Genomic DNA, 16,087 nt, shown 5'->3' with positions numbered 1-16,087 from the left:
AACTGAAGCTCCAGTTAGCTTTACCAACATGTTCGAATCATGGATAACAGAAATAGGGAAGAAGAGCTTAAACATCAAATTTGGATTGGTGCAAGCGTGTCGAAATGATGTGGTTTACTGGTTTGGTACATGGCCAAAGTACACTGTGTGTATGTGTGTCGCATGTTGGAGACGGCAACTAGGGACAGATTTGGTAAGAAAGGCGAGAGGCTTAGCAATGGATTGTGTCATTGACAGACAGCATATGCAATGGATTGTTAAGCCTGTATTTGTCAGAGGTTGTGGTAATTGGCATATGTTGTAGACGAATTATACATCATTAGCATTAAAAAAATCTTCCTCGGAGTGCCATGATAGATTGGTTGAAATAAAATGAAAGCTTAGAAAATGGATAGTTATCTTCGCCTTTTTAGTTGAGCACACAATTTTAGAAGCCTTACGTGCGCCCTTCTAATTTTTTCACATTATTATCATTATCAGTAAACACAGCTGTCATGTTCAATTGCCCTTGCCCTTCAAAATTTCTCTCATGTGCTTATCAGTAAGCTCACATTTGTAATATAGGGTTACTGATTCGCGAAACATGCCCAAAATGAAGAGACTCGCAATCCATGGAGACAACCAATATTCCATCACTTGACATGAATAAACAGTGGTTAGAACTTAGAAGTAGTTCAATCCACCTTTCATTTATGTATACAGCAAACGAAGGAGAACCACAACAGTATTGCAAAAATACAGGACCGCTTGTGTACAATATTATGTGTCTGTGTTCCAGTAAGAAAATGGAACTATAATTTGATGATATTGGCACCAAGTCCAGTTCCACAATTTGCAATTAGTATCTCCAGAAAGTTACAGAACTCAGATCAATCCATCCCTTCCAACTTGATACAAGATGCAATTTTCAGGAAAATCATAAGATGGTATCATCCTGATAATTAAACTAACCACCATGCAAAGTGGAGATGAAAACCACAACATCCTTCTCTTCCAACTCTGCATCAAGACCACCACACAGCTCCCAATCACAGTCATTTACAAGGACAAGAACCCCAGGCCTCCTGCATGCATGAAGCGAAGAAAAACCATGAAAACTAATCATCTGGTTGAACCTGAACTCTGAAAAGAAGAAACTAACTGAATATCTATCTCATTACATTTTCAAGTATATACTGCACCAAAAGCATACACATGTCTGCATGACCAATAAAAAGTTACCTATATGTTTCTACAACTTCATTGGCAAGAAAAAAAGTTAAAAAAAAGGCAAGAAGGCATCATGTTTCATGGCAGTTCGCTTTTGCTTGCAATGGAAAACGGATTATCAGATGACATAGATGCAGTGTTCACTACAACTAGCATGATGTCTTCATAGGCTAGTCAGTGCCTCAGCAAGTTATAGTAAACAAGTTCAGCGGCTAAACATAGAGCTAGGTAACTTGGTCACAAACAGACAGTCTAGATATTGCGGCTGGAAACTTACTGGACATGCTTAGGGCTGCCCTTCTGTAAATAGCCACCCGACCCAAGTGACGTAGCTCCTAGTCTTCTGCCTGCAGCACTGTGCTGCTAATGGCCATCAAATTTCCTTTGTGCTGGCTTGTGCCTTTGTACCCACTCTGTTGCCCTCTACTATGCTAATGGCTACTGCTACCACTAGGCATGCTCTGAAGTCTGAATGAACAGATGCTTATTGCTTGCTTGGGCTTGGGCCTGAGCTCCCAATTGAATAACTGGCTGTGATAGGCAGGTAGAATCACACCTTTGTGGGTTGTGGCTAGAAACAACTTTTGGTACTGCGACTGCAAATTGTTTGATGCATTTGTGCCTTTACAAGCTATGCGTCAAATCTCACTTTTGAAAAGTATGGATTTACCTGTTTGCACATTTGCAGCTATAATTAAAAAAGAAGATCTAGTCATCATCTTGACTGCCTAGACACTAATCGTAGGGTGAATGTTTGTCTAGCTCTACTATCAAGCATCTAGATGGCCGTAAATGCTAGTTTTCAAATTAATTCAATAAGTTTGATCAGCATTTCCTTCTTTTCCTTGAATACATCAGAGACCATGCATATTTATTTTAGAGAAGGAACATGTTGATAAATTACATCACAAGACACATGAATGTACTCTCTTAGGGGCACAAAAAATGCCACTCTTAGAGATACTACTCTCAAAATAAGCAATAAGAAAGAAACAATAACAGATAGTAAAGCCTACCTAGCTCAGGGCTGAAAGGCTCCCAGATATTTTGCACCACCTGCAGCCCATGAGAAGAGATCTTTTTTGGTTTTGTAAATGGTTTGTCCTTTCGAGCTCTAATTCAGTAATTCCTGAGCCTAATACCCCTCGCTAGGCATTAGTAAATGCCTCCAGAATTCAGATTAACCACAGCACAATTACTCCTAGTTGTTGTTGATTTTTTTTTGTCAAATTAAACCACAGGGGAGTTCGAAATAATTTGGATTTACCAAAACTAGCAGTCAGTTGCAGTCTACAGGCCACAGTCAAATGGCACTAGGAACTCAGTATCAATCCACACTAGTTAGCCATCAGAAAACTGCCATTCGTCATAAGAGCTCGGCGCACCATCTCTCTTATCCCACTGCCCATTGGATATCACATCATACTGCCTAATCAAGCAAATGAAGAGAGAGAGGGGGGAGCAAAAAAAAAAGCACATACACGGAATCGCCCTTGACGAACATCTCCGGGCGCTCCTTGATCAGATTGTCCTTGACCCAAGAAAGCAGCGACTTCATCGTGACCTTGTCTTGGCCCTCCTTGGGCGTGGTGACCTTGCCTTGGCCGTCCTTGGACGTGGTGATCTCCACCTTGTGCACCTTGGTGGAGTTCTCTAGGAGCAGCTCCAGCCCGCCCCTGCAACCTCATATTCGTCAGGGACCGCGGGAGCGCAGCGCTACGCACAAAGGCGAGAGGAATCCAGTGGGGAAAGTGACAGGTCCAGGGAGAAGGATTACCCGAACTCGAGAGTGAGATGCATCGCCAGAGGCCCCCGAGGGCTGGGAACTCGTTCCTGGGTTTAGGGTTCCTTAGCCTTCGACGACGGGGACGGAGGGAGCGTGGCGAGAGAGAGGAGAGGAGAGGAGAGGAGAGGAGAGGAGGGCGCCGGCGCTGCGGGAGAAGAGGTGGAGGCGGCCCGGGACCGCAGGAGACGGCGAGGCGAGTACCGGCGGCGCTGCGAGGCGAGACCGGCTCACCGCCTGTTTGCTTGGTCCAATTTGGGCCGCTCCATGTGGCCTGGTTTGGGCCGTGGTCTGTGCCGGCATACGCACGAAGCCTTGGAAGGCAAGCTGGAACCATGGTTGAAATCGAATGGGCTTGGAGACCAGGTGCTAGAGCTTCGAATCCCCTGTGCAGGTGCAGCCCATCATCGGAACACGTCCGCCAACCGCCAGCGCCTCGCCGCCTCCGTCCGCTCCTCTCGCGCTTTTCTTCTCTACTACTACAAAATATATATAACAGAAACGTGTGCCAAAACCCAAAAAAAAAAAAGGACGTAACAGAACTTCGTGCGCGCGAGGGCCGTTGCGCCAATGGCGAGGCATCACCGTGGCAGATGGTGCCGCGGCGGCCGCCAAGCCAACCCGTGGGGCTCCGGCGGCAGCGGGCGAGACGAGGTGGACTCGAGCGTCGCTGAAGCGGGAAACCGCAACGGGCACGACGACCACTCGCGCGTCGCCCAGAGCCAGCCCGCCGATGAGAGCCAAGCCGCGCCATCCCTCGCGGAGGAGCCCGCCGCGCTGCTGCGGAAGGAGTTCGAGGCGATCGGCATCCACGTCTTCCGCCGCGGCGAGCCGGTGTTCCCGCCGGGCCCAGGGTACGGCGGCGCCGCGGGGACGCCGTGCGTCGGCAGGGCCAACCGCTTCCTCAGCCGCCTTGTCGACGAAGGCCTGCACCAGTACAACGTAAGTGCCCTCATCCAACTTCGTTGTTGGCTTTGAATTGATATGATGATCTGACCTAGCGCCATTGCCGTGGGTTCCCGTGTTTGTGGTGGTTCGTTTCGTTGTAGGTGACCATTTCGCCGGAGCCGACGACCAAGCGCGCGTACAGGGAGGTCATGACGAAGTTGGTGTCCGAGAACCAGCACACGGAGTTCGGCGGCCGCTTCCCCGCGTACGACGGCCGTGACTCGCTCTTCACCGCGGGCGCGCTGCCGTTCGGCACCAAGGAGTTGGAGGTCACCCTCTCTGCAGGCTGCGACAAGTATGTAAACTCTGCTTCTCCCTTGTTGGCCGCTGCGGAGATCCGAATATGTGATACAATTGCTCGACGAATTGTGCAGGATGCAGATGGACAAGGTGGCGATCAATCATGCCCCAGCGATCAGCCTGCTGCAGCTGAGGATGCTGTTGGCGGGCTACCCCACTGACATCCCCACGCAGGCGCCGCAGGTCCTCGAGACCGTGCTGGGTGACGTCCTCTTCAACGAACGCGATGACATAGAGTAATTGACGAAACATTCACCGTCTCTGAGTATCTCACTGTGTTATTTATGATTTGGGATGATAAATGTTCTTCGTCTGGGCTGTGAACAGACGCATCCCGATTGGCCCCAATGATCGTACACTGGGTGTTGAGGCATGGAACGGGCTATACCAGAGCATCAGGTCAACACGGGTCAGCTTGTCTCTGATTGCAGGTTAGATATCTGTTCAATTCTAAATGCAGGTTTTCCGTTTTCCTTTTAAGTTATGTATACAGTATGGCATAGGATGTTTGGATGGCAGAACTAGCCAGATAGGGGAAATTTGGATATAATATGTACTTGTGTAACTTCATTTATGCGGTCGGAGGAAACCGTATCTATTTCAGATCATTTAGACGCTATGGTTTCGTGTGATTGCTTTAAAGAAATTTCGGTTGCACTATATTGCAGTTCAGAGCTTGTGTCTTCGTCACATTTGTAACATGCTGTAATTTTCCATTGTAGACGTGTATTCATCAATTTTGGTTCAACCCCTGCTGCTGATTGACTTCGTTCAGAAGATCCTAAAAATAGATGTGGATAGGAACTTGACTGAACCTGAGTATGATAAGGTATCCATGTTTTCTCCTGCATTGATACAAAATGCAATGTGCAAAAGAACTTCAGATGTATGATGCTGTTTTCTGAATTTCAGCTTTTGAAGGCCCTCAGGGATGTGCAGATTGAAGTCACACACCGACATAATAAACACCATAAGTACAGAATTGTTGGCTTGTCAGTGAAGCCTACTATAGATTTGAGGTAGGATTGCTCTCCTTTGCATTTATGTTCAACTTAGCCACTCTATTTCAGAATTATATGGTGCCATCATATTCTGCAATCAGCACTTTTAATCAAATGCTTCTTGGATCCTTAAAATATCAGTTCTGAATCACCAAGTGGAGCCACAAAGACTGTCACTGATCACTTCAGAGAAAGATACATCCTAGAACTGAAATACAAATCTCTCCCATGCATCAATGTTGGCAGCGAGCAGAAGCCAATTTATCTTCCTATAGAGGTTGGTAATTATGGACTTCTCAACTTTAACATGATGTTTTATGCATCTATATTCCTTACCCTCCCATATATTCTGCTGCTATTTCTGAATGTCAATTTGAATGTCAAATTGAATTTCAGGTTTGCAAGATAGTTCCCAGGCAGTGTTACCAGAAAAACTTGGAATGCAGTCAGGTTTCTACTCTAAAGAAGTCAGCCTCCATCCAGCCTGAACCGGAACAGTCCTGTCATCAGGTTCATGATCTCGCTGCACTTTGTGTAATACTGTGTCAGCTGTAAACTTATAAAAATATCCTTAAGTTTTCTCTAACCTAACTTCCACTTGTCTTAGGTTGTTGACCGCAAACACACAAAATGTGCTAATGAATTTGGCATAGAATTCGATGACAATCTTACAACAGTTGATGCTAGAGTTCTGCTGCCTCCAAATGTACTCCTACTTCCATGAGTTCTGATGTATTAGTTTTATGTCTAATGCAGTTTGTGATTGCCTTATGTGCTCTCCTTTTGTTGTTGTTGTTGTTGTTGTTGTAGCTTAAGTATCATGATTCTGGATCTCTGAAAGCGTGGTATCCAATGAATGGGCACTGGAATATGAAAGACAAGGTATTTCATGAGCTGCTAAACCAATCTTAAAGTTAGAGGTTCAATGAAGAGGTCCATTTTAAGAACCTTTTCCTGTACTGTCATACTGTCGTTTACTTTCTCTTATGTTCTTATGTTCTTTAATTTTCCATGAATTTTGATTGTACATATATTTCTTCTTAATCTATAACCATTGTTTGCATATTTTATTTGGATTTTTTGCAGAAAGTAATAAATGGTGCCAAAATCAGCAACTGGGCATGTGTTAACTTTTGTGAGGTTTTATCCAAGAAAGCTATTGAGGAATTTTGCTTTAAGCTGGCTGAAATGTCTCGCATTATTGGAGCGGTAATATGCATTTTCACCATCCTTTTCAACGTCTCTAGGTCCAAATTGTATTGTCTACCATTTTTCACTTTAATTTCAGGACTTTGCTAATTTGAAGCTCCCAATATTCACTGCACGTTCAGATGAAGTTGAACATGATATTTGTATATATGGCTACCCAATTGAAATCCAGGCTCTCTTTTTCATGGCTATGAGATGTGCCTTAAGCTGGCTTGACTTCGGAACAAATAATGATATATATTGCACATTTGACTTCATGGCCATCCACGGTGGATACTTCATTGGCAATGTTGGCCCTGCCATGGATTTCCTCTGGTTTTTCTTAGGCATTTTTGTTGCAACTCTGTCATCATTAGCCACCGGAGAGCAAGCCAAGGCAATAATGGATATTGTGGAGGAGTGCTGGCAACGACCCATTGGGGAGATGCCACTCAAGATCTGTTACCCTGCAATGGAAAACCAGATAATCACTGGGTGCGGCCCCAAGAACACTAGGTGGAGCTACGACAACAAAGGATCATGGCCAGGTGAGAGTAATTTGGAAACTTGATATGAAGCATTGCATTATGTTATTATAAACACCTTGACAATTATCTGCTGTTTGTTTTGCATTTTGTGGTTTAGCGAGTAAGTAGTTACATTTTAAAATCGAGTAATAAACAGATGAGATTGACCACTCATTGAACTGAACTTTATTTGTGTTTGAGAAATTGGTAACACTACGAACATGGTTAGTATGAAACTCTTTGGGTTTATAAAATCTATAAAACCCCAGTAGAAGGATCAATGTGTTCGCTGCATGCGATTGCAGATGCTGCTCGGGAAGCGCTGAGGAGGTCAATTGTTTACTTGAGAGGCCAGCCAATGGGGACTGTTGCTGCAATCGACAAATCTCAGGGGGCAGAACTCAGTGATGCTAAGGTGACCTTTTGTTTGTTTCGAGTTAAAGCATTGGTACTGCTGTCAGTTTTAAAGATTTCTTGCCATTTTTATATGCTTCGCCTTGTTATTTTTATATGACTGCTTATTTTGCATCCATTGTTATAAGTGTTGTCCTAATCCTAATGGAGAGTATTATTTCATTATTTATGATTGACAACAAATCATAGTCTTGCGCAAAAAGTTTCTGGTGCTGATTAGTTAATAAATGGCTTTTATTGCAGCTAGGACTAGGACCCCACGGTTTTTCTCCAAAACAACTTATGGATATTGTTCGAAAGATGAGTGTTAGCAATAAAGTCACTATCTGCTTGGATAAATCTGAAGATGGATCTGATGATATGTTCTTAAAAAGTTTTCAAGCTGCGATCGGAGCTGCTCGGTTATGGTGTTTGAAATATAGCCTGCACTATGATTTTTCGCATATTTATGGAGCCACGGTCTTTTATTTTACAACTCCACCAGGGGGGACCTTCTATATAACACTGGAATTCGAGGGAAGATCTATCACACTACTATTGGCCGGAAGGGATCTGTACATAAAAGGCTGGAGGGATGAGTCGCATGGATCTTTTGAAATAAGAATGGAAGAATGCGCAGCTTATATGCTCGGGGAAGTCAAAGTGATGAATATCGAGAAGAATTATTCATTCCTGTCCACGAGTGGCCGAGTAGGTGGAACAAGGATAGGCCCTGAGGCACTTCGTGAAGCGTTTAATATTCTGTTTAAGTATAAAGGAGAGAGGTGCCCAGAGGTCAGACGAGCAATTGGTGTGTTTGCCGTCAACTTTCCAGAGGCTATTAGGATTCAAAAGGTATATAAGACTGTCGTCAGGTCATTTCTGAACTCTGAACAGCAAGTACTCGATCCCATTCCCGAAGCATCTGATGAACAGACACAACCGGATCCTGAAGATACAAACACGCTGTGGATTGAAAACTGTGGTCACTATAGTCACCAGGCAATGTTGGATGCAAATGCCCGTGACTCTGAAACAAATCCACCGGGAATTTCCAATCGAGATGGTGCCAATGTAGAATCAGCTACTGAGATATTCAGAGAGATCCGGGTCGGCTTACGTGATGCTTGTCCAAAAGCTAAAAATGAGTTAAAACCTCAGAAAATTGAAGATCCTGACGACGAAATAAATCAATCTCGTATTCCTAAGCCCAAGCCTATAACCAGAAAGAAAAGAAGAAGAAAGGGAAAAGTTCCAGACTTAGAGGAAGGTGATGGACAATCAGCTGAATCGGTTGCTTTGTTCCTCTTGGAAGATTGGCTTCCAGAAGACGACGATATTGACGATGATGAGACTAGAAAGCAAAAAGGTTCAGACTTAGAGGGAGGAGACGGAGAATCAGAAGATGATGAGATTGCCGATGATAAGCAAGCGAGCAAAGCTAAAGAAGTTGAAGGGGTTAACTTTTCTGTTGCCAAGTTTTTGGAGAGAAGGATGGAAGAAAAAATTCAGACAATGAGGATAAGTGAGTGGTTGTCGAAGAAGCTACAAAAGACAGAAAACTTTCATCAAATCAGTCAGTTCAATGCTGAGAAGGCTACAGTAAAGAAGTTTATCCCCCCAAAGCCACATACTAGCATGTTGCAGCGGAATACACTAGGTTTGGGGCAGCGGTTAATGCATAGAGTAAGTAGGTGCCTTCGGTTCCTGTGACAGTGGCAAATGCCTTCGGTTCCAGAGACAATGGCAGTGAATTGTCTGCATTAGGGCCTAGCTTAGAAGTGCTGTTTATATCGATTGCTCCTACTTTCGGAAGTCATTAAGCTAGACCCTATGTGTTTGTAACTGTGTGACACGTCTCCTGCATGCTCGAGACGGCCTCCTCTTGTAAATACTTCCCTCTTGATGCAGTGTGTGCCTCCAGGAATTAAGTTCTAGTCTTGTGTGCCTCAAGAATTAAGTTCTAGTACTAGTCTTTGAACTTTAAAGATAGGGATGGTTCGATCATGGATCGAACCGGTGCCGGTCCAGATCCAGCGATACGCTGGAGCGGTTTAAGTTGCTTGCTTGCTCAGGCTGCCCCGGTGGACACTGTGGTTCGACCCAGCAATTCATTTAAGCCCGCCCAGGCTGCCCCGATGAGGTCAGGAGAAAGAAGGCTGAGGAAGGACTAGGAGAAAGAGGGAAGCAAAACGTGCCGTGCATCTAATGCACGCACGGTCAGATTGAGATGAAATCAATATTTTAGAGAATACCCCCATATACCAAGACCAAGGGCAGTATTTTGATCGTAGTAATCAATCCATCGAGCGTACACTACAACTAAAAGGGAGATGAGAAACAAAGTGTGAATCAACTGCATGCACCAGCCACAGCCTTTGAACCGAACATGTAAGTAAACAGTAGACAGTTACACTCACAATAGTCATATTATTACAACCCAAAGTCGCCACACCTAAAACTTAATGTTTGCCTTAGCTGCCACAACCTTACAACTCTACATTGCTAATCTCTATTGGCCTCTCATAACAGAGGCGACATTTTGATGATCTTAACCTGAAGCTGAGTGGTCAACTTTCCTCATAACAGCATCTACCGAGGGCGGCATAGTCGACCAAGTCACTTTTACTGAAAACAATGCAGGACCAGTCTTTATCTCTTGACTAACATACCCATATTCATTCGCTATGAAGGAACAGAGATGCTCAGCAGATATGAATGACTCTGAGCCTACCTTCAACTTCAAATCCAAATTAGTATCAATCCTTACAGCAACCACAGATCTCTTCAAGTTCTGTGGCTTGCCAATGACACCATCAAAGAGCTGGGTTTCTTCACGCAACCCACTGGTAAAACAACCGACACACAAATAGAAATTGCTATACACTTCAGATATGAGAACCTCTATGGTTGCCTCAACTGCAAAGTTCAGGCGTGATACAGTCATGTCGATTATGCCACATTCGCCACTGATTCGCGCTATGAATACATGGCAATCCTCAGTGTCTTTGTCGTCTAAAATGGTTACACCATCTATCAATTGTACATCATCTTTTTCTTGTTTTCCTGTCTTGATCCTTACGTCATATTCAACTATACTAGTGTCAACCAATTCCATCCCTCGCTTAGGGCCACCCATTTTGATGAGAGAACCCTACAAAATCATTATTATTTAGTAGCTCTTCCAATAAAAGTAAAAAATAGCTGGAGCTAAATTCTTCCCGAATGATGTTTCACTTGTACTTAAAATAGATATGTTGCAATTGATGACCATGATCATTATTAATTTGATTTTATTTTAAGTTTTAATTAAATATAAGCCTATGTCAAATGAATAAAGAAATAAATGAATTTTGTAGTGATGGGATTATTCATGCTATTCACCTTCACATGCCTATAAACAAAAGGAAATCAATTTTGTGTGGTGTACCTAATATTCGGTTTTATTTAGCACAGGTGATACTACTAAGTTTCATAACTTGGATCTGTTTACACAGTAAAACCATTTCACAATCTAATTATATTAGTGGCTTATACAACCCAATTAATTATTTTGCTACTTTTAGACAGACTATGTACATGTGAACTATATAAGACAATAAAAATATATGGCCCAATAACCATATCCTATTTCTAGTTATTACAGAAAATCAAGAGTGCAAACTGAGTCATCTATTAAATGGTCGAAAAGCAAAGTTAATGCAACAATCTTTTTTGAAACCCTATCCTATAATTTAGTAATGTAAAAGAGATTAAGTTGCTGTTGCATGTTCTGTTATATGCATGTGGCATGTTTGGTCTTAATATCCTGAAACGAACAAAGTAATTTGAAATAATTGCAGATAATTATTGATGCGCACCTGCTCCACAATGATGGGATCATCCCTACTAAAGTTGATGACATAATTAAGCAATGGATCCAAAGCATCCCTCACTGCTATATATCCATACAACTCTACCAAGCCCTCAACATGAATTTTAGCCAATTCTATTGAGAAAATTTGCAACATTGTACGAGGTCCATGGATTATGGTACGTGAAGGATCTGATAAACTCATTGGCTCCAACCGAGCTTCATCATAAAAAAAAAAATATGAGTTATAACCAGAAAAGGTAAACATACAGTTTGACAATTCCATGGCACAATTGGATGTTTTCCTTTCCATCAAAGTAGAAACTTTATGTGTTCTTTTTACTAGGGTTTCATTCGAAAAGTTCTGTTAGCAAAACACAAGAAGAGAATAACCAGGCTGACCCAGCTGGACTCTAGTAGACTTCCAACCCAAACCCTAACCCCTAATTTGGAGAAATAAAAAAAAAAGTCAAAGAGAGGGTATTAAAAAAAAATAGGATTAGAGGAATAGAGAAATACCCAATTATCAAATAGCTCTCCCATATCTAATCATCTCAAAAAGGATAACTTCATCTTTACTCACCCCTAAACCCCTAAACTATTGTTGGATTCAGGATTCACTCTACCCCAACAACTACTGAAACTGTTAAAGTGTTAATTGAATTTGTCCTTTTGTTTCTCCTTGTCCAAATCTTTTTATAAGCTTATTTCATCTAGCACATAACAACTTACGCTATGTTACAATTTTCATACTTATTTGCATAGGTTGGGAGGCCCCGAAGTTGTTTAACACTAATAGGAGTAACAAGCTGCCATGATGCCATCCATAACCTCAGAAAATTTCAACGCAGAACATGACTTCATCAAAATTGGGAGGAAGCAAGTGATTTAAAAATGTGAACCAAGAGGTAGTTTCAGGAGTTAACTTGACAACTAAAAAAACTTTATGGGAGATATAAAACCTAATGAATCACAACCTGAAGCATGTTGTCTGTGAGCGAGGTGGGACCAGGGGGCAAGAAACATCTTAAACGGTGAGCCGAAGCCAAAGGCAACAACCATTAATCGGGGAGCCAAAGCCAAAGGCAACAAGCAATGGTGCAAGCTACAATATGGTTAGGGTGTGACAGATGTCTCCTACTTTTGCAAACATGTACCAACTACCAATGCAATCCCTAAGTAACATTTAACAAGATTTTGTTTTATCGGTGCCAAAGAATGAGCATTCAATTAGTAAAAGTAAACAAAATAAAGAAAAACTAGACAAGATTTTTAATAGAGAATATATGAGTTCACACTGTCTGGGAAATGAACTAAAAAAACAAATAAATATAGGAACAGAGATATTTATCCCTTACTCTCACGACGGTCTGATAAATGGAATCTTTCCTTCCATCTCTCTGTGCCCCTGTATATGGAACCATCTCGGTGCCTACTCCTTGGAAGACCCCTTAGAGGGTATACAGGGTGACGAGGTCTCTGTGCTGCCCTGTCGTCTTGTATTGGTTTATCCAACCTGTCGCCTTTTACTCTAGTGCTGATGGGCATGTTCTGATATCCATGTGGACATCTAATGCAAAAGCGTGTGGAAAACCAAGCCAGCATCAGACACAAATAATATGGTATCATCCGGAAATCAGTAAAATCGCAATGTAACATATCTAAGCCTGAAATCGATTTCTTGAGTTCTTTTTGCCTTTTTCTCTATTTTAGGATTTATAAAAACATGGGATCAACAAAAAGATTTCCCCCCTGATAATCTTTCCCTAATACTTAATCATGAAAATTTCACTCCACCCTCAAAAATCTGTCCGTCTCTGTCTGCTTCCGTCCGCCTCCGTACAGAACACAGGTTGAAGAGAAAAGAAAATAAAAAGTTTTCTAAGGTTCCCAATGCAAAATCTTCTGTACACATCAAATAAGAAAAATACAGGGGCCTAGGCGCAAACCCTCCACTGTGTCTGCCTCCCTCCGGAAGGGGTGAAAGAGAAATAAAATAAAAAAAATTCTAGGGTTCACAATGCAAAATTTTCTATACACATCAAATAAGAAAAGTATAGGAGCCCAGGTGCAAAGTGTTTGTCCTATTAGTTTACTTTTCTTTTATTCTTTAAATAGGTTAAAAATTAATAAATGCATAGTAAATTATAAGGCCCTGTTTAGTTCCCCACCAAAAATTTTTTCATCCATCCTATCGAATCTTTGGACACATGTATGGAACAATAAATGTAGATAAAAAAATAAACTAATTACACAGTTTAGTTGAGAATCACGAGACGAATCTTTTAAGCCTAGTTACTCCATGATTAGCCTTAAGTGCTACAGTAACCCACATATGCTAATGACAGATTAATTATGCTTAATAAAATTGTCTTGCAGTTTCCTGACGAGCTATGTAATTTGTTTTTTTATTAGTTTCTAAAAACCCCTCCCGACATCCTTCCGACACATCCGATGTGACACCCAAAAAATTTTCATCCTCAATCTAAACAGGCCCTAAAACAAATTTTGTTCAGCTCCACATATGTAGATCCATGCAGTAAACAAAAAATATCACAAATTTTAGTACATTTTTTTGCTGAAGATGCTTGTCTATGCTTTTTAGTGTAAAATTGATCGGTTGAAAATTGATAAATGTGCAGTAATTCAAAGAAAAATCTAAAAATTACAAAACAAATTTTGTTCAGCTCCACATATGTAGATCCATGCAGTAAACAAAAAATATCATAAATTTTAGTACATTTTTTTGCTGGAGATGCTTGCTTATGCTTTTTAGTGTAAAATTGAAATTGTAGTTATCTGCTCTAATTATTATGAAAATTTTATGGTAGCCTATTTAATATGATGCTTGATTTGTAAAAGTTTTAGCATCATTCTTGCATATCTCACTGATTTACTAATTTACCTAAATTTATGCTTGAGGATGCTTCCACTACCTTTGCACAATGTGTTGTTATGTCATATGAACACTTCGTAAACCCGTGTGTTCATAATCTACGTACATTTAACTGATATATCATATTTCATAGGAAGCCTAATCTAAATAAAAAAATAAAGCTAGCAACAAACTTCTCATGTTTTAATATAATACTAAGGTATATTAATAGGTAATATTAGAGTAAGATAAGATTTGACTAATTTCTATTTTTATTATTAAATAAATGTCTCTGAGCTACATATTATTGTAAATATTAACTATCTAATACCATAGATGTCATGGTTATCAATAAAATAAATTATACACTTTAAATTTTATAAAAAAAATAAATATAAATAGATATGTAATTGATGTTTTTCTATCGTTGTAACGCACGGGCAAATATATTTGCTAGTTAACATATATGAACAGTATACACAAAAAAAATACTTGGTCACAGTCTAAATCCAAGGCGCTAACTTAAACATCAGAAAGAAAACGAACCGGGGAAGACGACGGACAGGTGGATTGGGAGTCGCCATGGGTGGGGAAACTCGTCGCGCGAGCGGTGGAGGTGCAGAGGCCATGAAGCAGATGAGAGCCCGCGAGTGACGGGAGAGGTGGTGCAGAGCGGTGGAGACATCAGGGCGTCCCAAGAGGCGAGAAAACTGCATCTGGTGTTACCTCGCACCTCACTCTAGTTTGTGGTTCCTTCCGAGCTGAGCGGAGCACGCAGCGGCGGCGAGGTTTTTCCTTTTGACGACAGCGGCGGCGAGGTTGGGGCCAATCGCTGGTTTTACCCTTTTTTTTTTTAGAGGATCGCTGGTTTTACCTTTTATTTTGCCGAGCGCACTGCAGGTGCCCAGCCCACCGGTTTGCAACTAATGGTCTGGGCCCCGGTCATTAGGATGCAAGCGGAACGGGCTGCGGACAGGGAGGAGCCCGTGCGCCCACGCTCTGGCCCAACTTGTGTTTTGCATGCTTTGTGGGTGGGCGTCTGCTGCGGACTCATCTCAATTGACAGGTTTGTTTTCCTCAAAAATAAAAATAAAAAGAGAGAGAAAAGAAAAGAAAAAATTCACATTACCTTCCTCAACTTTTGCTAAAGCTTTTTTTCTCCCTGAACTCCAAAATCCGGTAGACCGTCACCTTCAACTTTTAAAATCATTCATTTAGCTCCCTGACCCGGTTATAGGTGGTTTTCAAAGACGGTTTTATCTTTTTTTTATTTTGGTTGAATTTTAAAAAAGTCATAATAAGGCTTTGTTTAGTTCACCCCAAAAACCTAAAACTTTTCAAGATTCCCGCACATCGAATGTTGCGGCGCATGTATGGAGCATTATATATATATATATATATGGGGTAAATTTTTCCTACTCCCTAGGAGTAGTTACTCCCTTCTCCTCCTATGCACACGGACGAGGGCGCCCGGCCAGTTAGCGGAGGTAACAGGTTAAAGAACTTGACCCGTTTATACCTAGCGTACGCGTGATATGTGTATATACGTACATGAATTAAAAATTAGCTTAGGGTGTCCGGATAATTAGCGTGGAAAGCGGATCTAAAGGCGATGAGTTGAGTATATACATGACTTTATTTTCGTCCTCATCTATCCAGCACGCTGTGCGGCCCCCGACATACGGCGGTGGCGCAGCCAGGCCATCAAGCTGCGCGGTCCCCGGCAGCGGCGCACCCCCACGACTCCCTCGGTGGCCATCCCAGCGCGCGGCGCTTGCTCCCTGTGGCTGCGAGCCCTCTCCTCTCCAGATGTGGCGGCGAGCCAACGACCCCTCCAGCCACGCGGGCGACGGCGCGATCTTCCTCGTTGCATCTGATCCGAACGGTGGCCATCAAGGTGCTTCAATGGCGCCTCCTTCCTCTTTGCATCAACGACTGATCCAGCGGCAGCCCCGACTCTCCCTTCTGCGTTGACGACGGCAACCCCGACCCTCCGGCTGCGTGAAGTTG

At 42.3% G+C, this 16,087-nt stretch overlaps 3 protein-coding genes across 3 annotated transcripts; 1 reads left to right on the top strand and 2 right to left on the bottom strand.

Annotated features, from left to right (window-relative positions):
* Nucleotides 643–3,263, bottom strand: LOC8077271 (ubiquitin-related modifier 1 homolog). Its single transcript, XM_002460625.2, has 3 exons — nt 2,987–3,263; nt 2,691–2,885; nt 643–1,064 (listed from the first exon to the last, which is right to left on the bottom strand). Exons 1-3 carry the CDS (start codon nt 3,007–3,009, stop codon nt 947–949), a joined length of 336 nt encoding a protein of 111 aa, XP_002460670.1. The 5' UTR covers nt 3,010–3,263; the 3' UTR covers nt 643–946.
* LOC8074214 (protein argonaute 18) lies at nt 3,563–9,309 on the top strand. The gene is made up of 13 exons (XM_021453584.1): nt 3,563–3,934; nt 4,042–4,239; nt 4,322–4,476; nt 4,568–4,671; nt 4,963–5,069; nt 5,153–5,259; nt 5,383–5,518; nt 5,638–5,751; nt 5,849–5,947; nt 6,052–6,123; nt 6,328–6,450; nt 6,530–6,577; nt 8,454–9,309. Exons 1-13 carry the CDS (start codon nt 3,563–3,565, stop codon nt 9,060–9,062), a joined length of 2,244 nt encoding a protein of 747 aa, XP_021309259.1. The 3' UTR covers nt 9,063–9,309.
* On the bottom strand, nt 9,723–14,944 carry LOC8074213. Its single transcript, XM_002460624.2, has 4 exons — nt 14,624–14,944; nt 12,561–12,772; nt 11,210–11,421; nt 9,723–10,503 (listed from the first exon to the last, which is right to left on the bottom strand). The coding sequence occupies exons 1-4, from the start codon at nt 14,791–14,793 to the stop codon at nt 9,901–9,903; spliced, it is 1,197 nt and encodes a 398-aa protein (XP_002460669.1). The 5' UTR covers nt 14,794–14,944; the 3' UTR covers nt 9,723–9,900.

The sequence above is a fragment of the Sorghum bicolor genome, chromosome 2 (assembly GCF_000003195.3).
Source record: "Sorghum bicolor cultivar BTx623 chromosome 2, Sorghum_bicolor_NCBIv3, whole genome shotgun sequence".
In the NCBI taxonomy this organism is placed as follows: Eukaryota; Viridiplantae; Streptophyta; class Magnoliopsida; order Poales; family Poaceae; genus Sorghum; species Sorghum bicolor.
The sequence above is the reverse complement of the archived record's forward strand: the minus strand, read 5'-3'. Positions and strand labels throughout refer to the sequence as shown.